The sequence below is a fragment of the Onychomys torridus genome, chromosome 6, assembly GCF_903995425.1.
Source record: "Onychomys torridus chromosome 6, mOncTor1.1, whole genome shotgun sequence".
NCBI lineage: Eukaryota > Metazoa > Chordata > Mammalia > Rodentia > Cricetidae > Onychomys > Onychomys torridus.
The window spans coordinates 77,476,818-77,499,003 of NC_050448.1; the positions used below are offsets into that span (position 1 = coordinate 77,476,818).

The 22,186-nt window shown below is 40.7% G+C and overlaps 1 protein-coding gene and 1 non-coding gene across 2 annotated transcripts; both read right to left on the bottom strand.

Annotated features, from left to right (window-relative positions):
• Positions 1-998: 998 nt before the first annotated feature.
• Positions 999-19,071, bottom strand: LOC118586227 (bile acid receptor-like). Its single transcript, XM_036191370.1, has 10 exons — positions 19,008-19,071; positions 15,219-15,581; positions 12,686-12,826; positions 9,505-9,647; positions 9,313-9,417; positions 9,077-9,176; positions 7,918-8,031; positions 6,201-6,323; positions 5,236-5,349; positions 999-1,246 (listed from the first exon to the last, which is right to left on the bottom strand). The coding sequence occupies exons 1-10, from the start codon at positions 19,069-19,071 to the stop codon at positions 999-1,001; spliced, it is 1,515 nt and encodes a 504-aa protein (XP_036047263.1).
• Positions 12,453-12,620, bottom strand: LOC118586480. The gene has a single exon (XR_004945363.1). It is a non-coding gene; the product is annotated as a U1 spliceosomal RNA (small nuclear RNA).
• Positions 19,072-22,186: the final 3,115 nt, after the last annotated feature.

The window sequence follows — 22,186 nt, forward strand, 5'->3', positions numbered from 1 at the left end:
CATCTGGGAATACACCTGAATCGAGAGCCACATAAATCGTAATACCTACAGTCATGTTTACTACAGCACTATTCACAGTGCCCAAGGTAGGAAATCAAAGTAAGTGCCATCATTGGATGGATGGATAAATAAAATGTGATATATACAGATACACATGCACAATTCAGTCCTTAAGAGGAGTGAAACTATGTCATTTTCAGAAAAATAGATGGATGTCTTCATGTCTAGGGAAATAAACCAGACTGAGAGTAGACTCAGATGTTTTCTTGCATGTGTGAATCTACTGTTTTAAGGCATGGAAGTAGACGGGGACTATCAGGAGAACAAGAAGGGCATCAGCAGTGTGTGGGGAGTCCAGAGTGGGTGGTAAATACAACTGAAATATCTTATGTACATGTATGAAATTTTCATAATGAAACTCACTATTTTGTGTAATTAGCATACACTTATTAAAAAATAGAAAGCAGATACAATTCCAAAAGGTCTTGTTCTTCTTTAATCATTCATGAAATGCCGTGACAAGAAGAGGTTTAAGCATCAGCTTCTTATTCCATCAGAGTGTCCTTAATCAGTGAGGCACACACACTGCCTTATCCTAATACAACTAACCTTTGTTCACGTTTACACATTAGATATTTCAGCTAAGTGAAAAAAATTTGTTTCTTTAGGTAAGGACTCATGAAAAAAAACAATGCCCACCAGTTCTTCTCTTTCATCTTCTGAGATATATATATCTCAAGGCCAAAATGGCCTTGAACTCGGGATCTTCTTGCCTCCATCTCCCAAGTACAAGGATTGTGCCACCACATGGCTCCATTGAGAAAAATCCTAGGGTGTTCCTCTATTGAGAGTCCAAAATTCCACAAAATCTGATGAGCCCTTCATTTCTCCATTTTATGGTGATGCATGATAACACAGGGGTTTTGTTTACAGTTTTCAAATCAGTCATCCAATTGTGATTTTTGAAATTTTGAGACAAACCTCACCATTCTACATTTTCAGTAAAGTGCGTACAAATTCCATTTTTCAGAGAATAATGGAACCAGTCTGGGGTCCTTTGTTTTCCAGGTGCTGAGGATTTCTGAGTACCTGTGACTCAGAGTTCGCAGTTCAGTAAGCCTTCCTATAAGGTGAGCGAAACGCTGTGGTTCTTCAGGATGGTACAGTTTTGAATATTTAAACAAAAGTTGTAGAACTGGTTCTTGGAGGTTTTCTACATGCTGCTTATTTTTAAGGCATGGACGATCTGAAAAACATATTTATCTTATGTTGACTTAAAGTGGTGGAAATAAGGAATTCATTTAAAATAATGCAGTTATTAAATAACACAAATCACAAGTACTTACAAAATCCTAATTCACATTAGATTTGCTAATTAAATTGTCTTTGTTCATCATTGCATTTAATCTTCACAATAGTCTATTGAGCTATTCTACTTTTATCACATTTTTCAGATTAGCTCCCTGAAATGTAGGGAGTTAAGTAATTTCCATAGAGTCACATGGGAAGGAAAGGATCAGTAAGTAATGTTGGCAATATAACAGTCATGAAGGGCTTGCCTGAAACTTTAAAATACCAAGTAAAGTCTCTCCAGTCAACAGGAAGTAAGGGGCAAGACTTTGGGGGTTCCTACCATAAGACGTAAGCCAACTGGGAATTTCTGAAGGCTTAGACAGCCTTCGTTTATCCAGTCACTTTGCTGACAATACAGCAATGACCTTCACAGACTAAATTTTCTCCCTTTATTGTACTTATATTCTTTTTTTTTTTTTTTTTCTTTTTGGAGCCGAGGATCGAACCCAGGGCCTTGTGCTTGCTAGGCGAACACTCTACCACTGAGCTAAATCCCCAACCTTGTACTTAGATTCTTAATATGGAGTGGATGAGGAAGCAGAGAGACAAACACATCTTAAAAAGCAAAAACAGGCCAGGCGGTGGTGGTGCACACCTTTAATCCCAGCACTCAGGAGGCTAAGCCAGGCAGATCTCTGAGTTTGAGGCCAGTCTGGTCTACAGAGTGAATGAATGAACAGAGTGAGCTCCAGGACAGCAAGGACTAAATAGAGAAACCCTGTCTTGAATAAATAAATAAATGAATGAATGAATGAATGAATAAATAAATAGCAAAAATAGAGGGCTGAAGAGACCACTCAGCAGTTAAGAGCACTAACAACTCTTCCTGAATACTAGGGTCAATTCCCACACCCAACATAGTGGCTCACAACCATCTGTAACACCAATTCTAGGAGATCTGACACCTTCTTCTGAACTCACAGGCACTGTACACATGGGGTATATATACAGACAAGGGAGACACACAAAATAATAAAAAATAAATGAATAAAAATACGTTTTTAAAAAGCAAAACTAAAATAGTGATGTGCTATAGAGAAAAATAAACAGGGAAACAGGACTCTGGGGTGGAAGTGTGGTGGCTGTTTTGCAAAGACTAATTAGGGATATAACATCATTTAACAGAAATGTTAATCCAAAATGATGAAGGAGAAAAAAACTAAATAAATAAAATAAAATAAGAAAATAGTGAATAGACAACTATATGAAAAACAGGAAGCCACCAACGGATACAAACAGAGGAGTGACATGGTCTGACTTACATTTCAGAGAATCCCTCTCAGTACTAACAGAGAGAAAGTCTACAGAGCATAGAATCAGAAAATCCAGTTAGTTAAATGGATTCAAGTATGCTGCTTGGGCTAGAAACAGTAAGAAGTAAGGCAGGCCGTGGGGGTGCACACCTTTAATCCCAGCACTTAGGATGAAGAGGCAGGTGGATCTCTGAGTTTGAGGCCAGCCTGGTCTACAGAGCAATTTCCAGGACAGCCAGGGATACACAGAGAAACACTTTATCAGAAAAAAAAAAAAAAAAAGAGTAAGTGGTTAAGTGCTAGATATATTTTAGGGTTGATCCAACAGATTTGGTGCATATGTGATATTAGTATAGAAGAAAGAAAAGTAGTTAAAGATCTTTTAATTTGCACATGCAATTTGGAAGATTTAAGGTTTAGTACAGGTGGAGGGGAATATTAAAGGATGAGTTCAGCTTTGGGCATTTTAAATTTAATATCTCTGCTCAACAGTCACATGAAAATCTTGAAAAAGCTATTTAATAAACTCCGGGTGAGCCCTCCAAGTTGGTAGATAAGTTTGGGCGTATCAGATGCACACAGGCTTTTAATGACAAGAGATAGGATGAAGTCATGAAAGAAGGGAGTGCAGAAGAAAACAGGGCCTTGTCACAGCCATCTGTAACCCAGTCCCAAGGGATCTGACATCCTTTGATCTCGGCAGCCCAAGGCACAGCTGCAGTGCACCAGATGCAGGCAAGACATGTGTATAAAATAGAGTTAATTTAAAGGAAACTGAGTCTTAGAACAACTTAAACGTTTATCATTGAGAGAGACAAAGAGGACAAAATAAAGGAGACACAGAACTGCCAATGAACAGGGAAAAATCAAGAGAGGATGATGTTCCTGAGACTCAGTGAAAGGAAAAAGCTCTCAAGGCCAAGGCCAGTGCGATGGTCAGCAGGCCTGATTATCTGAGTTCAACCCCCAGGCCCCACATGGTGGAAAGAGAGAACCAATTCCCATAGTCCTCTGACCTCCACATACGTGACATGTACACATATCTAAGTAAATAAATAAATATTTCAAAATGTCTAACAAAAAAAAACAAAACTATGTGAGTTAGTTGGCTTGGTTTGGAGTAGAAACTTCTTGAGTGTCATATTTTTGCAGTTTTTTTTGCACAATTTCAGTTCTGTTTGTGGTGCTGAATATTAACAAGGTTAGAGAAATGTTGATGGTTGGGATACAGTCTACAAGGAGAACCTAACATTTTCCACCTAACAGTGAGTGGGAATGCCAAGATTTTGAAAGGGTCAGTTGTTGGGAATGAATATATCAGCCCTGAAAAACGATGTTAAACAAGGATTGGCTGAAGGGAAGTGATGAAAGTGATGGAGTTTTTCTTTATCATAAAACTTCAATTAAAAGTATCTTAATGACAAATTTATAATCTAGGGGAGCCCATTGCCCCACTGAAAACATTCTTAAACATAGAGAGTGTAAAGGATGTTGCCCATGGACACCATTAGTCCCACTTCTGAAAGGCAGTGAAATCCTCACACAGCCAGCACGCCAGAGCTCTAAGGTTACTGCACCATCCAGGATTTGTAGACTAATTCCTACACTGAACAGAAATAAAGAAGACTTTTGTGGTCCAACGAGGGGAGGGTGAACTTTTCCTAGGTAACACTCTCAGCTGGTTTTCTAAATACTCAAGTTCAGACGACAGCAAACACTGCTATCCCTCCAGCCCTCAAACTCCGTGCTGATTTTCCTCTACCCTTTTCATCCCACAGCTTCTTACAAAACTTCTTGGAATGAAACATAAGACTGGAAAGTGGACAATGACATCCAGCTGCACTGGAGCCTACATGATTGAACTTTCATTGAGCATACCTAGTGAGCATTCGTGAACGCTGATGCCACAGAGAGTTAGAACAGAACACAAATATGGCCTGATCAATCGAGACGGGGCAGTGGTATCCTGGGAAGATTTCATTGGCTTGAAGCAGTCAGTGCGCTACCCATGCTCATCAACTGTCTCACTTTAACCTGGAGCCAGTATGCAATGCAGGCTCCAGACATGTCAAGAAGATGATGAATTGACACAAAAAGCAGGGGGAGTCCTCCCCACACACCAGAGATCTTCACCGTGTCTGCAAACGCCCCCCCCCCAAAGGTTCATGGGAAACAGGATGTCCCCTTGTTTTCTTTTAAGTTCTCATGAGCTTCTCTACCAAATATAGCAGATGGGTCAAGGAAGATGAGGAGTGAGAACTGGCCAGTAGGATCAGCAATGCCAAGATCCTGAAGCTATTGACAGGTTGTGGTGGACTGGAGAGGAGGGAGTGAAATCTAACTGTAGAGGATTCAAGAATAAGAGAAGTAAAATGGAGATTAGAATACAGCTAACTCCCTAAAAAAATTTCTCTATCAGGGACTTGGAAGAGTATATCCAAGGGCAAGAAAGCATTTTTTTAAGATGCAAGAAACTACAACACAGTGGTGAGCTTAATGGAATATTCATAGCACAAACCATGATGGAATGAGATTGGCACATTCGACCTCAGTTAACAGTTTAATAACCAAGAACTTCATGATTGCCCATGCAGATGTCGCCCAGAGCCTTCCTGCTGACAGCTTTTACCTGAGAAAAGCACTGTTGTTGCTGTAAGCAGAGCATATTCGGTATCCGTTATATTAAGTTCACTCATTCTTCTGTAGAAGTAAGACAGTGAGGCAATAAATTCTTTAGTAATACCTGAAAAGATGAATATAAGTGTACTTTCATCAGAATGTAGCACAGAAGCAAACACAGTGATCTTTTTTGTCCCCTCTCAAACTAATATAAGAAAAATGAAACGAGGGTGGTTCAAGATGGCTGCCTGTGTGACGGCCAACAAGGACAACTCCCTTTGTTGTGCCCTTGAAGGCCATGCCTGAGCCTCAGTTGTGGGCTAATTAGTGTGCTATTGAGAAAGACCAGAACAAAGGCAGGGTTTCACCACTGAACCAAACAGGAGGCTGTGGGACTGAGAGCCTTCGGACGCCTCTCTCTAGGTGTTTCTGTATTATCCACGGTAAGGCTCACCCTTCTACCCATAAAAGTGGTTGATAGCTGGGCGGTGGTGCACGCCTTTAATCCCAGCACTCAGAGGCAGAGCCAGGTGGATCTTTGTGAGTTCGAGGCCAGCCTGGTCTACAGAGCGAGATCCAGGAAAGATACAAAGCTACACAGAGAAACCCTGTCTCGAAAAAACAAACAAGCAAAAAAAAAAAAAAAGTGGTAGATACTGTGATGTTGGCTATATATGACAGTCCTGGGACAGTTTGAAAAGCACCCCAAAGAATGATTCAGAGGCCCCAACCAGCTTCCCACCTAAATAGGGAAAGAATTGCAGTGATGTAGCCAAAAGAAAATGGCTACAACTAGAAGGCTCCCTGGTGACCTGCCTGACATTAACAAATGTTTTCACCACCACGGAAGCACCCTTAGCAGAGAAACCTGTGAACTGTGAGCAAAGCCCATGGCACTCTCCTTGTAACAAAATGAAAAGGAGAGAAAAGGAAGCATGGCCACCCAGGATGATACTTTGTACTGCACAATGTTACCAGTTAGAATAGCAGAAGGACTGTCTTCCTTGAAAGAGTTCTCCGAAGAATAAACATTGTCATCACTGCTCTGATTACACACCTCCAGTGTACAAGCTGAGGGCTTTGATGGCCTCATAGTACCTAGCAAAAGAGAAAAATATGAACTCTGATTTTTCCCCTAATCATTATATAGATAGTAAACTCAATATCTTTTCAGAATCCAACATAACTACTATGTGAAAAACAATCCCCTAAAATATCTTTTTCATTGTTGTTACTGGAACATAAAACCAGATTAACAGCTCATATTTTGTAGAAAGAGTATATAGAAGACCCTCCAAAATGAGTTTTCCATAACGTTATAAAGAATGACTTCCTTAAACAACACCCCCTCCACGCATCACTCTAGTGCATCCGAGGCTGTGGAGCCTCCTAAGCAAACACTGTTCAAACAATCATGGACCAGGTCATCAAGGGCCTCCCGTTAGCAACCTTATGGTCTAGTGTACGCAGGGAAGAACAACCAATAAATAAGCAAACTTAAAAAGGTTAGCACTGTAGCAAGGGCAGTTAGTGCAGGCAGCTGGCATTGCTGGCAAAATGTTCTGTTGTTTTTGTTTGTGTTTTTTGTGTCGTTTTGCTTCTCCCCACAACCCCAACCAACAGAGAGTTTGAACTATCACAGGCACGCACTAGAACAATGGTGGGTTTCCTGCTCTGTTCAAAGGGCTGATTGATTCTTTTAAAAAACACGTCTCTGTTTCTTATGGAAGTGAGGTACTGGAGAGTAGGTTCAACACTAGCCGGACTAGCACTGTACCCTGCCACAGAGGTGTTCCACAAGTAAGTAGGCTACAGTTGTGAGTTTCAAAGCAAGCATACAGCCTTCACCCAGAGCTCCACTGACTTAGAACCACCATCACCTTAGTGTTTAACAAAGTCCTCCCTCGTTAGAAGAGCCTGGGTTAGGAGCACAGAAGCCCCCTCCCAAGCTGAGGAGCTGTGCGCAGTTGACCGCTGCTAGGGGAGGGAGAGTCCAGTTTCTGTCTTTAGAGGCCTGCTCCCTTGAAGCTGACAGGCTCTGGTGGATGACCCCACACCCATGTGCATATGCGTAGCACTAACTGGAGTCACGGCGTTATTTTTAAGAAGGGTGCAGGAAGGACATGAAGTCAGGAGAAAGATGTCGGGGGACCCGGGGGAGTGGAAGAAGTGAGGTGAGTGTGATCAGAATACTGTGTATACATGTATGAAATTCTCACAAGAATACAAAATGCAATTTTAAAAAGAATGACTTTGTTGAGAGAAAATGCTAGATGAATATATTAGAAACTATTTATAAACAGCTATCATGAGACATTTGTTCCTACACTAACTGGTAAAATAAAACGAAAAATCAAAAGAGACTGATGATGTCACTCAATTAGTAGAGTTCTTGCTTAACATACACAAGGCCCTGGCTCCCATCCCCAGCATCACATAAACCAGGCATGGAGGCACACATCTGCAGTCTCCTTGGCTGCCAGGTGGGAGCAGGAGCATCAGGAGTTCAACATGCTCCTTCACTACATACTGAGTTCTAGGATGCCTAGGTGACATGAGATTCTATTTCCAAAAAACCGTGTTTAAAATGCATGTGTGTACGTGTGTGAATGTTTAATATTCTATAATTTGTTGCTAAATGTAACGTGACTATGTTAAAGTTAAATAAAAATCTTTTTTTTTTTCTTTTTACTTCCAGACATTGATGCTTTCCCACTATGAAGTTGGGCTACATGAAGAAACATCACTTCAGTTTTCGACTCCTTCTGTAATGCAGTCTGATCCTCATTGGTTAAGTTTTCAAATCCTTAAAAAAAGATAAAGCATGAAGAAACAAGATAATCAAAAGATAATGTTCATAAACTAAATGTTTGAAAAAACATTTCTTTACTTATCAACCCTGAATGCTTCTTGGGAATAATCATAATATATAAATTCAAATCTGAATAAAATTACTGATACTACATGGTAATACTTTAGAGCACTTTTATCAGAACTAGATGACACTTTTTTTAAGATTTATTTATTTATTAAAAATACAGTGTTCTGTCTACATGCCAGAAGAGGGCAACAGATCTCATTATAGATGGTTGTGAACCACCATGTGGGTGCTGGGAATTGAACTCAGGATCTCTGGAAGAACAGCCAGTGCTCTTAACCTCTGAGCCACCTCTCCAGCCAGACACTTTTCTTATATAGTAAGAACAAATCAAACATATTTGCTTTAGCCTTGAAGAATGTAATTTTACAGTGAGTTTCTGTACCTGATAATATAATATGAAACTGAGTTATATACAACGAAGTTTTAGTCCACTGTGGCTTGTTTTAGCATTATATAGGAAGTTTTCATTGTTTCTTATTTCATTTTTAAAAAATTACATCATTATAATGATTTTTGTAAATATCTATGTTGTCACCCACTTGTTTAATTGAAGTAGATAAAACAAGGCTTTGTTGTTGTTGTTGTTAGAAGTAGCATTGCTGGAAAACTAAAGGTTTTCTATTGAACCCAGGGCCTCAGACACATTAGACAAGTGCTTTGCCACTGAGCTATATATCCAGTCCCACATTAGAGGGTTTTGTTTTACTATACTACCCCTTTTCCTTAAAAACAGAATTCAGGGCTCTAGAGATGGCTCAGTGGTTTGTTGTTCCTGCATAGGATCTGGGTTCGGTTCCCAGCACCCACATGGTGGCTCACCACCATCAGTAACTCCAGTTCCAGGGGATCCCACACTCTCTCCTGGCCTCCATGATATGGTGTGTACATGGTTTGAATATAGACTTGCAGGCAAAACGTGCATAACACAAAAAATAAATTAATCTTAAAAAATGATAAAACAGAATTTTACCTGGGAGTCCCTTGGTAAAATTCATCAGCCCATGTATGTGTAGGAGTGCTTCCTCTGAGAGTCTCAGAAAACTTAGTTCAGGGTTGGAAAACTCCTGCAGCTAACCCATAAAAAGAAATAAAAATTATATAAAAAAGTATTTTCTCTCAGATAATTACTGAAGTTTTAACCATTTTTGCTATCATTTCCTAATGACATTCATTACAAGTTATTTCTTGCCAGTAATGGATACATACAAGTGTGCTTGTCTCCCCTAAAGGAATCATGAATTTTTGATAAGCGGTCACTATGGTACTCATAAGATGATGTTCCTCTTGGGTTAATGTCATGCTTTCCTGAACCTGCAAGGAAACAGCAGCACCTGTGATGTGTGCCTATTGTACACGTTGTCAGTAAAGAAACAGGAAAGTGTGTGGAAAAAGTCTTACCCCTCTTCCAGATCTGGTAGTGGACGATACAAGCTTGCTGTCTGCTCCTTCATCTTCCACTTGGATGTCAGAGTGAAGAGCCACCTTCTGCTTGAAGTTCTTGCGAAGTCTCTTTGACTTACACTGGACCTCTGTGAGCAAACCTGTGAGGTTACAAAATTCACACAATGTATTTTTGTCTCAGAAAATAATGCTATAGGATTTGATGGAAATGGTCTTGAATGAGTAAATGATCCCAGACTTCTCTTGTGCATGTGTGCACTGACTAACTCTCCTGTATTTCTTTCCCTTCAGAGCTGTCTTGTCTGCTTGAAATACAGTTATACCAAGCAAAAACTAAGAGCTAAGTTTTCACTTCCAAATTATGTTTAGATTTTTACATAAGAAGTTCACACATTAATTGCATTTTGGGAGTGATATTGTCATTTTATAGAGTAGTAGAATTACCTCACCTATAACTTTTATCACTAGTTTTACATAAGAAAGACTCTCAGGATTTTCAAAAGAAGCTAGGTCAATTTTTCCTATAAGCCAGACAAAGCATCTAGTTATTTTCAAATGTGAATAATATTTATTTGAGGATTATTTTTGTTTGTTTTTAAATCTTTATCTTTAATTCTTTCTGTTTGTCTGTATGTGGGTGTACACACATGAGTGCAGATGCCCACAGATAAGAGAAGTGTCACATCCCCTTGAGCTGAAATTATGGTTGGCTGTGAGCCACACAATGTGGATGCTGAGACCTGAACTCAGGTGTTCTGCAAGAGCAGTGCATTCTCTTAATTGCTGAACTGTTTCTCCATCCTTGGAATTATTGTTTTATAGAATGTTTAGGGTTGGGGATTTAGCTCAGTGGTAAAACACTTGCCTAGCAAGCGCAAGGCCCTGGGTTCAATCCTCAGCTCAAAAAAAAAAAAAAAATGTTCAATCTTCCACTGATGCTTTTCCTGAACCAGCAACAGCTACCATAAATCACTATTAAAATTATGCAAGTATTAATATACATGTCATTTTCATAAGTATTTAAAACATACTTATTAAATAAAAATGAATGAGGAACTGAAGTACAGAACAAAACAAAAACCTTAAAACCCTTCTATATTGTTTTATTACTTGTCAGAGAACAAGAATACCCCCCCCCCAAAAAAAAAGCCAGGTGGTGGTGGTGGCAGCGGCGCATGCCTTTAATCCCAGCACTACAGAGGCAGAGCCAGGCAGATCTCTGTGAGTTCAAGGCCAGCCTGGGCTACAAAGTGAGTTCCAGGAAAGGTGCAAAGCTACACAGAGAAACCTTGTCTCGAAAAACCAAAAAAAAAAAAAAAAAAAAAAAAAAAGAATACCCAAAAATATGAAAGCATTTTCAATATGTCGAGTGTTGGACATGACAGTACACACCTGTGAGCCCAACCACTCAAGAGACTATAACAAGAGAACTGTATGTTCAATACCAGCCTTGAAAAATTGGGTGTAGGTTAGTGGTAGATTGTCAAGCATGTGGGACACTTGAGCTCCACCCTCAATGCCACAAAAAGGAAGAATGAGGAGGAGGAAGAAGAGGAGGAGGAAGAAGAGGAGGAGGAGGAAAAAGATAAGGAAGGGGAAAGGAGGAGAAGGAGAAGGAGGGGTAAAGAGGAGAAAGAAGAGGAAGGGGGGGGAGAAGAAGAGAAGAGATGCCCAAAGTCCCAAACACAGACAGTATTAGAACAACTGGGTAAATGTACTATGAAGGGTTACAGCAATGGGGGCAGGATATGGATGAATGAAAATATCACGTGACTAAGGTGTATGCTCACCAATCACGATAATTATACTCATCAACTCTCTTTGGCTTCATCTTGCCATAATTCCTTTAAGTTAAAGTGAAGGATGGTTCATTTCATTTACAGATTCCCCAGAAGACTCTGGGTTCCCTTTCACATACATTTTCTGACACGGGTTAAAAGGCAACTTTTGGGCCAGGTACAGTGGCATACGTTTTTAATCCCAGAACTTGGAGGGCAGAGGCAGGGATCTCTATGAGTTTGAGGCCAGCCTGGCATATTTACCAAGTTCCAGGCCAGCTACATAATGAGATCCTGACTATAAATTAAATTAATAAAAGACAACTTTTTCAAAGGTTTCTTTGTACTGAATTGTGTTTCCAAAACCTCATACGTTAAAGTGCTACCCTCTAATGTGATGATATTTGGAGACAGGTCCTGATATCCATGTGTTAACTATTAGTGGGCTGTGCATACGTGGATATCAGATAGACTTTTGAGAACTACTAACTTTAAATTTTGCACTTTTTCCATTCAGTATACAATTTTAGGTTAAGTAACATAAAAATACAAAACCTTTTAATATTATTTAGATTTATTTTAAGTGTATGTTTGGCTTGAATATATGTATGCACACTACATGCATGCCTGGGGCCTTCAGAGGTCAGAAGAGGGCATTGGATCCTCTGTAGTTGGAGTTATGGGTGATTGTGAGCTGCCATGCAGATGCTAGGTACTGGGCCCTCAGCAAGAGCAACAAGTACCTTTAACTGCTGAGCTAACTCTCCAGCCCCAAAAGAACTTCTAATTAAGATGAAACTAATGACCAATTCCAAAATTAGAGCAATAGAGTACAGAGCAAAGTTTATGGAAATCACTTCTTATATTTATAATACCATCCATAGTTCACAGTCTATGGTACATATGTATGTGGTGTGCATGTGTCCATATATAAACAAATATGACAATGTTCAAAATAACTCTTAAAGAATGCTTTACATTCTCAATTCTCAGACAGGGTTTCTCTGTTTAACAGCCCTCCCTGGCTGTCCTAGAACTCCCTCTGTAGACCAGGCTGGCCTTGAATTCATAGAGATCCACCTGCCTCTGCCTCCTGAGTGCTGGGATTAAAGGCGTGTGCCACCACTGCCTGGCTATTTTATTATTTTTAAATTCAATGTTACTGTACAGAGGAAAGTGTGAAAAACAGTCCCCCACTAATACAAATAATGCAGCCGAGTTCCCCACATTTATGGAAATCATAGGGGTCAGCAAATCCCAGCGCAATGAGTGGGCAAGCCTTGCCCTGGGAAAAGCAACTGCATGATCATGGTGTCTTCCTTGCCAGGTGAGTAAAGTTGAAAAAAAGTTAAATCGCTCTCAGAAAAACAAACCCAAGGCACAACCACAGTGGCACTTACATTCCGCCAACATCCCCACTGCCTTACACTTTTTCAGTCTGCACTCTTGGCATTTCCTGCGCATGTACATATCCATCTCACAGTGGCCTCCACTCTTGCAACTGTAAACTGCATTTTTGGTGATGCTTCGTCGGAAAAAACCTAACAACAAAAGTTTTCAAAGTTTCATGTTGGTACTTTTAGTTACTTCTCATTTTATTAACATTTTACCTTTAGAGTAAAGTAATCAAGTTAACTAGATTATTTCAATAAAATAAGGGTTTTTTTTTTCTCCCAATAATTTTTTTAAACATACATTTATCGGGCAAGTTATCTAATTCTTTCCAGTTGGTATACTCAACCCATCCTGAGGTTATCCCTTACATTATAACATCTGGAGATTGAACTAAATACCCTTACCACACCAAGACAACTCTATCCTACTACAGGGAAATTACCTATGAGAATTTTTTTAAACTACATTTTATAGAATATCAAGATCCCACAACGCATCGCTCAAGGTCCTTTGAGAGAATACATAGTCACCTAAAACAAAAGTGTCAGAAAAGCCTCTCTTTTCTAAGACCCCGCATTTTTATGTCAGCCCACGAAGGCAGGAGTGCTCCCCTCTCCCCCCCGTGCCCCCCCCCCCCGCTGTAGCATCCCCCTCTTTCCCTTCCTCCTTCACTTCTTATTCTTTAATCCCTGCCATTTCCTGCTCACTCCAGTGAGGTCGCCAAGCTTAGTCAATGCCTCTTTTAAAACCCTGCCATATATTCACTTTCGGTAGACACTTGAGAGATAGAGTCTCATGATTTCAATTCCACAAGGAAAGTAAAAGCTCAGCTTTGATTTTTCAAAACTGTGCCTCCTTCTTCAGCTCAGTTTCAACAGTGAGATGCTGATTTCCAAAGCAGGCCATCCCTTGCCCAGCTACTCTACTCAGGATGCTGTTACATCACTTCCTGTAGTCTCCATTTGGCTATTCTTTGCCAGTGTTGAGTTGCAAGATTAGGAGGTAAAATTTTACCCTGAACAAACATGTTTATTTATGTTATATTGGCTCTGTTTTCTGTTGTTTGGGTTGTTTTGTTTCTGAGAGTGCTATGATCAAATCCAAAACTAGGTGCTAAGTGCTCTACTGCCTACCTGCCTTCCCATCCCTACAGTTATTGATTAATGAAGTGCTGGCCTGCTTCAGAGCTGTTAGAATCAACACCCCTTTTACTCTTTACAAACACTGGCCTTCACTTCCAGACTTCCAATTTGTTCTCTTTCTTTACGAAGCATTTTAAAAATATTTTGACTTAGAATCAGAGAAGTCGTTTCTTTCAGAATTTCACCAAGAGTGTAGATTATTTCAACCACATAAAAAGATGTCATGGTTGACATTTTGATCTTAATAAAATGTCATGTTTTGTTCCAGCATCGACTTCTTCTAGGAATAAGGAAAACCTTTGCTTATACGTGTTGAGTTTTACATTGAAATGTGAAAGTCCTCATCAAAAATGAAGAGACAGACCAGGAAGTGAAGGCCCTTAATATCAGCATTTCAGAGATAGAGGCAAGTGGATGTCTGAGAGTTCAAGGACAGCCTGGTGGACAGGGCTGCATAAAGAGATCTTGTCTCAAAAAAGGAGAAGGATGGGCTGGAGAGATGGCTCAGCTGTTAACGGCTAGGCTCACAACCAAAAAAGGAGAAGGAGAGGAGGAGGAGAAAGGAAATTAACCCTAGGACCTGGCATGATGGCACATGTCTTTAATTCCAGCTCTTAGAAGGCAGAAGCAAGCAGACCTCTGTGGGTTCAAGGCCAACCTGGTCTACATAGTGAGTTCTAGGCCACCTCGGGCTACACACTGAGACTCTGTTTAAAAAAAACAGAAAAAGGAAGGAAGGAAGGGAGGGAGGGAGAGAGGGAGGGAGGCAGGGAGGAGGGAGGGAGGGAAGGAGAGAGGGGAAGGGAGGAAGGAAAAAGAATAGAAGAAGGAAAGAAGGGAAGAAAAGGAAGGAAGGAAGGAAGGAAGGAAGGAAAGAAAGAAAGAAAGAAAGAAAGAAAGGAAGGAAGGAAGGAAGAAGGGAATAAACTAACCTTAAACTTAACATCTTAATTCTCCTGCCTTTGATATACAGATTGATCCCTTTAAACTTGCTTCTCCCTGGGTTTTTCTGTTTTATTTTGTTTGTTTTTCGAGACAGGGTTTCTCTGTGTAGCTTTGGACCTTCTCCTGGATCTCACTTGATAGCCCAGGCTGGCCTCGAACTCACAGAGATCTGCCTGCCTCTGCCTCCTGAGTGCTGGGATTAAAGACCTGCGCCACCACCGCCTGCTTCTCCCAGGCTTTGTTTCTCATGTTTTACACTTGATCTTAGCCTAAGGGCAGGGAAGTGATGTATTCTTCGAGTTTTATGAAGTATTTTTTTATGTGTGTTATAGAGGAAACTCTAAACGGTCTTATTAAATAAGAAACACAGAGCCAAATGCAGAGTTCTGCCTGTGTATGTGTGCACGAGGTGTGTGCATTGCTGTCCGTTTGGTTGTGACTTGGCCCTTACCTTTGCAGCCTTCACAAGTGAGTGCATTGTAGTGATATCCTGATGCCTTATCACCACAGACCACACAGAGCTCATCTTGCCCCTTCCAGCGTAAAGAACAAGTTGGTCGGGACCTTTGCATCCCAGGGAATCCATCTTCATCATCCTGAACAACCATGTAAGTGGACTGACTGGATTCCCAAGCATCAAGTCCACACCATCCGCCGCCACCGTACTGTGGATCCAAGCCATAGGTGTTGAAATGGCTTTGTAAAGATGGGGACTGTAAAGCTGGAGGGAACGGAGCAGTGGAATACCGACAATAGGGTGGTTCTTGGAAATCGGTGCCACACAGCTGATAATGGATTTGTTCTGGCAAGGTATCTAGTTTTATTAACACACACAAAATAATAATAAATCAGAAAAAGTCAAATGTTCATAATTGTTTTCAAACTTCAAAATGTTTTATGCTCAACAGAAAGTTGGTTCAACACTACATCTTAGTACTTGCTGTCCAGCATAATAGGAACACAGTAAATGGAACTACAATACCTAATAAATGCTATCACCCCAGAAGTGTACAGAGGGGGACCAGGAGCCAGAAGGAAGGGCATTAGTTGCAGTGGTGCATACACTAATCTAGTCTCTCTCCTTAAGGAAAAGGGAATATTTCCCAGATTTTTAATTGAGTTTTTCCCCTCCTTTTGCATTTCCTTTGTAATAGTTACTGTCACAACACATAAATGGGAAGTCTTGCAAACAAGTCTTCTAGAAAACAAAGCCCCTCAGCAGAGAAGGCTGCAGGCACAGTAAGAACACACTCAGCATCCCACACACAGGCCCAGATGCAGGCTGACCGCAGCCACACCTCAGCAGTCTTGTGTTAACTAGGCCATTGCCTGAGCTTCCCATCTAGAAATGTTGGACTTTGCAAACACCTGCCCACCCAAGCCACACAGAACAGCGCCTCGTGGCCTGATTTGGCAATGTCAACTTTGGATCCACTTCCTGGCGGTACAATACCTCCCTCTCCCAACATCCCACTAAGGGACCTTAGAAGAACAACCTTACATAACAAGACCTTGTCTCCAAAAAAAAAAACATTTTTTTTAATTAAAAAATAAAAGAATGTTATGCTCCTTAAGCCTGCTGAACTTTGTTTCAAACCCTATCTGTCAGTCAGCTCTAAAAAACCTTCTATCTGAAGAACGATCCAATGCCATGCACTTATTGAACCACACCTGTCTCTAACCTTGTTATAACTGTTTTTAGTACAATCAAACCACAAACAACATAAACCAACAAATTGACTCATTCCAAAAGAGGGAAGAAAAAAAACACATGAATTTCCAATAAAACAAGACAACAGCAAATAACCTTCTGTTTGACCTTCTCGTTTAATATATCTCGGCACTCTCTTTTAGCACGTGCAGCCTGGTGTAAGTTACTAGCTCCTTTCTGATATGGTTATGTATATAGAGATGCATTTATCTACCTTGAAGAGTGACTGTAAAAATAAAATGAAATATGATAGTTAAAGTGCATAGTAATGGGGCTGGGGAGGTGGCTTAGTAGGTGTTCACTGCATGGCGCAAAGAGCTGATAGGTCTCAGAACACACACACAACTGGACTGGAGATGTGACAGAGAATGGCAATAGCCAAAAAGAGACCCTATCTCAAAGAAGATGGAAAGTGCAGAACGGCACCCAAGGTTGGCCTCTGACCTCTATATTTATGTTGTAGCATGAATATACCTGTGAGCATGCATGTGCTTGAGCTCGTGCACACACAAGTTTGTAAAAGCACATTCTAGGCTCTGTCCATAAAAGCACTAGCCACACAAGCCAGAGGACCTTAGTTCAATACCCAGAGCCCACCTGCAATGGTGTGTATTTGTAATCTCAGCACCTCAGAAAGAGATGTGAGTCATAGAATTCCCAGAATCTCAGAGGTCAAGTAGCCTAGAGTACAAAGCTTGACAGAGAAAACAAATAAAAATTTAAAAATACATATAAACTGTAAGATGGCACATGATATATTATTGTCATGATTATCAGAATTTCCAAGAGCCAACTTACTTCCTGCTTTCAGGAAAATGATTTGACTTAATTCAAATTATTAGCACCAAAAGAACCCAGCAATGCTTGGTTACTCTGGGTCTGTAGCTGGTCATTATACTTCTCCTGGTGCTGAGTCATTGGATGATTAGAGCTAAACTGACCTTCAGAATTCTACCATCAAGATCAGTAAGCAGGATAACTTTTATTCACATAAAATCATCACACCAGTCATTTATAACACCAGTGCAATGTTGAATACTACCTACCACATAGGCTGATACGAGAAAATGTTTCAGGTTTGGGGATTTAGCTCAGTGGTAGAGCACTTGCCTAGCAACCTCAAGGCCCTGGGTTTGGTCCTCAGCTGGGGCGGGGGGGGGGTGTTTCTGGGGATACAGTTCAGTAGTAAAGTGCCCAATAGCATACCAAGACCTGTGTGCAATCCCCAGCACCACAAACAAACCAGGAAAAAGAAAAGAATCAGTAAAACAGTTACCTATTTTAAAAAAAGAAGAAAGAAAGAAAGGAAGGAAGGGAAGGAGGGAGGGAGGGAGGGAGGGAGGGAGGAAGGGAGGGAGAGAGGAAGAAAAGGGCTATTACTGCTGGTTGTCCAAAGCAAGTAATTAACTCTTTCTCACCCTGTGGAAATAAGAGTTTCAATTCCTTTTTAAGCTGTGTGTAAGATTACGTCTATATCATAGCCTTAGTCTGTATGTAGAAAATTTGTGGTGTCACGTGTATTCTTTTTTCATTTCCTTCTGTTTTACAAGATTTATATTAAGATTAAAATTTCAAGCACAGCTAGGTGTCACGGAGATGGCCCAGTAACTAAGCCTCTGCAGCTACTGCAGAGAATCCAGGGTTCAGTTCCCAGCACCTACATGGCGGCTCACAACTACCTGTAACTCCAGCTCTGGGGGACCTGACACCTTCTTCTCCCCTTCCCGGGCACGTGCACTCACATGGTACACAAAAGACTCACTCAGTCACACACAGATGTACACGTAAAACAGAATATAAGTAAATAAATCTTTACAATTTTTTCAAGGACTGGAGAGGCTGTTCACTCCTTTAAGAATGGGTTCTGCTCTTACATAGGATCTGGGATTCAGTTCCCAGTACCCACATGGCAGCTCACAAACACTGTAACTACAGTTCCAAGCAGATCCAGTGCCTCTGGCTTCTTCTGTGGGAACCTGCACTCACACGCAAATAACCACACACACACACACACACACACACACACACACACACACAATTAAAAGTAACACAAATAAATCTTTTAAAACAATTTATCAAGCGTGACTACTGTAAGGCTCATACACAATTTAACACAAAAGCTTGACTCTATTTCTCCTTTAAACTAACTTCAATTTTTTTTTTTTTCAGAGCTGAGGATTGAACCCAGGGCCTTGTGCTTGCTAGGCAAGTGCTCTACCATTGAGCTAAATCCCCAACCTAACTTCAAATTTTTGCAAGTTAATTTTCTTAATTGAATACATGTTTTTGGATTTACTTATTTTGTGTGTGAGAGAATTTTGCATTCATTTATGTCTGTGCACTTCTTGTGTGCCTGGTGCCTGAGGAGGCCAGAGAACTGGCACAGATGGTTGTGAGATGGCATATGGCTGCTGGGAATCAAACCCCACTCTAAGTGTTTCTCTGCTTAGCATAGCTGCTGTGCCATCTCTCCAGCCACACAGAAAAACTGTTTTATTGACAGTTGTACTGCAGTTCTGTATTACGTACCGTAACTCTGTGTGGGTTCAGCGAGACGACACCCATCAGACGCAGTGACATAGGTATTGGCCATCATCTAGCTCAGTTTCCAGTTTTGTCTATTACAGCAGGGTCAGACACTGTCAGAAAAAAAACCTGACATGGGGGAGAATTGCAACAGATTACTTATTATTTTATTAAATTACAATATAAAGCCAGGTGTGGTTGTACATGCCTGTAATTCCAACACTCGAGAGACTGAGGCAAGGCAATCTTCATTGTAAACAACCAGGACTACTTTGTAAGTTCAAGACCAGCCCGAGCAAAATAGCAAGGCTGTCCAAAAAAAAAAAAAAAAAAAAAAAAAAATTACAATCTTCTTGAATAAAACTTTTAAATTGGTTAGACAGCTCACAGGGTAGAGAAGCTGCAACAGAAGCCTGACAGCCTGGGTTCAACTCCCAGGACCCACGTAAGGTGGGAGAAGGGAACAACTCCATGAGGTCCTCATCTGCCTCCAGCTGTGCTCACTGGCACATGTGCCCACCCACATACATCATGTGCCGTGAGTCTGCTCACACACACACACAATAGCAATTCTTTAGAAATGAAAAAACAGTAAAATTTGAGAAATTGTACATGAGACTTATACTTCCATTTTAATCAAGCAATTTTCACATTTTCAAACAAAATTATTTAATTTTGCCAATTCCCTATTGCTTAGCCTTTAAATGACTTAATAAATTTGGCAATAATCATTAAAAGCATACCAAATTTAAAGTTACAACTCAAACGCTGTTTCGGCATTTATTTACGGATGATTTATTATACCTCTCTGAACCTCGGATTCTTCAATTTTAGTACCAACACTCTCCCAGTAAAGGTGTTGGGAGGAGCAGATAGTGTGTATAAAACTCAGCAGAACTCTTAACGATAACTCATTCCCCAAAACTGTTGTTCTAGGAGACTGGAGAGACCGCTCAGCAGTTAAGGGCGCTTGCTGCTCTCCCATAGAACAGTTTGGTTTCAGACTCAGAGCTGCCTGCAACACCAGCCCCAGGTGGTCCAACACCCTCTTCTGGTCTCCACAGGCATACACACACACACACACACACACACACACACACACACACACAGAGAGAGAGACACAGAGAGAGCATTGTCATTTTTTGTTGTAGCTCAGGCAGGTACACATGCCTTTAAACCTAGCATTCAGGAGGCAAGGAGCAGATGGAGCTCTCTGAGTGTGAAGCTGCCATGGTCTAGTGAAGAGTCCCAGGCCAGCCACGGTTACATAATGAGACCCTGTCTCAAAGTAAATAAATAAATCTTTATTATTATTATTATTATTATTATTATTATTATTATTATTATTATTATTATTATAAGCCAGGCGGTGGTGGCGCATGCCTTTAATCCAGAACTCAGGAGGCAGAGTCTCTGTGAGTTCAAGGATAGCCTGGTCTACAAAGTGAGTTCCAGGACAGCCAGAGCTACACAGAGAAAGCCTGTCTTGAAAAACTAAAAGGAACAAACAAGAAAATTGTTTGCTTGGATTTAATAAAACTGTCACAAAGTCTTAAGTAATTAGTAAGAAGATAAACTTCACTACTGTGATTGTTTTTCCCCAAAGTTTAATATTTTATAAGGTTAAGAGCATCAGTATTTTAAGATAAGGGAAAATATTGCATCATGCAGCTACAGAACACATGGGATAATAAGGAGATCAGCTCTGTCTGCATATGGCAGTAGGGACTGACCACCAGCTGAGTGTGACTCTTGAGCTACTTTTTCAGTCCCTTATCACAGTTGGCTGGTTTAAGATACCAATCTGGGGGCTGGAGAGATGGCTCAGAGGTTAAGAGCACTGACTGTTCTTCCAGAGGACCTGAGTTCAATTCCCCAGCAACCACATGGTGGCTCACAACCATCTGTAATGAGATCTGGCACCCTCTTCTGTATACAATAAATAAATAAATCTTTAAAAAAAAAAAAAAAAAAGATACCAATCTGTAACTAGAGAGAAAGAAAAGCCATCAGCAGTAAGAACAGTTGCTGCCAAGCCCAATGACTGAGTTTAATCTCCAGGTTCCTCAGAGTGGAAGAGAGAACCAACAAGTTATCTTCTGTGCTCCACATACAACACACACCGTGACATGCAGAAGTACGCTTGTGTGAACACACACACACACACAAATAAATGTTATTTTTAAAATTTAAAAAAAGAGAGAGAGATAAGCTCCAATATGTGATTGGAGAGCAAATCCATGCTTTTTTTTTTTTTTTTTTCATTCCATCAGTCTTCTTCAATGACTGACAAGTTTCCAAGGTCCACAGGGCCTGCCTCAAGGTGAGCTCAAGGCTGTAAAAAGGAATAGATGTGTACCAGGCTTTTTCTTTGGGCCACCAACAAGCTCCCAAATCATGACGTGGAGACTTAATATTAGTTACGAATGCTCGGCTTTATCTTATACTCATTCTTCTTTCTAGCTCTTTAAAACTTGACCTGCTTCTCTTCATCTACATTTTCCTTGGGACTTTTTATCTCTTTCTTCTGTATATCCTACCTCATAGCTGGGTGGTAGCTGCCTGCCTGGCTGGCCTCAGGCGTCTGCCTTTCTCTCTTGTTCTCTTTTTCTTCCCTCTTGAGCCTAAATTTCTCCTCCTATTTATTCTCTCTGCCCACCAGCCCCTCCTTGCTGTGGAATAATCCTCTTGTACACTGTAAGATCTTCACTCAAATTGGTTTAATAAAACGCTGATTGGCTGATAGCTGGGCAGGAAGTTAGGCAGGAAAGCCAAATTGAGAAACAATGGGAAGAAGGAGGAACAGAGTTAGAGAGTCGACAGCCAGATGCAGAGGAAGCAAGATGAGAATGTAGTGCTGAGAAAAGGTATGAAGCCACATGGCTAACACAGAAAAGAATTATGGGTTAATTTAAATATAAGAGCTAATTAAAGAGAGATGTGATAGGAATCACCACCCCTGCATCTTTCAAGTCTTTGATGGTAGCAGTAATTCCTGCAATTCCTCCAGGGATGCAATACTGCTTTGGATTCACTATTTTTCTTGGCAGAGGCAACTCTAAAGGCTTCCATTTAGCATTTTCAACCATAGTAACCCTCACTTCACATGTGAGGGAACCAGAGTGAGAATTCTGCCCCAACCCCTAAGTGTATCTATCCCAATTATACATTCCAGGACTGGA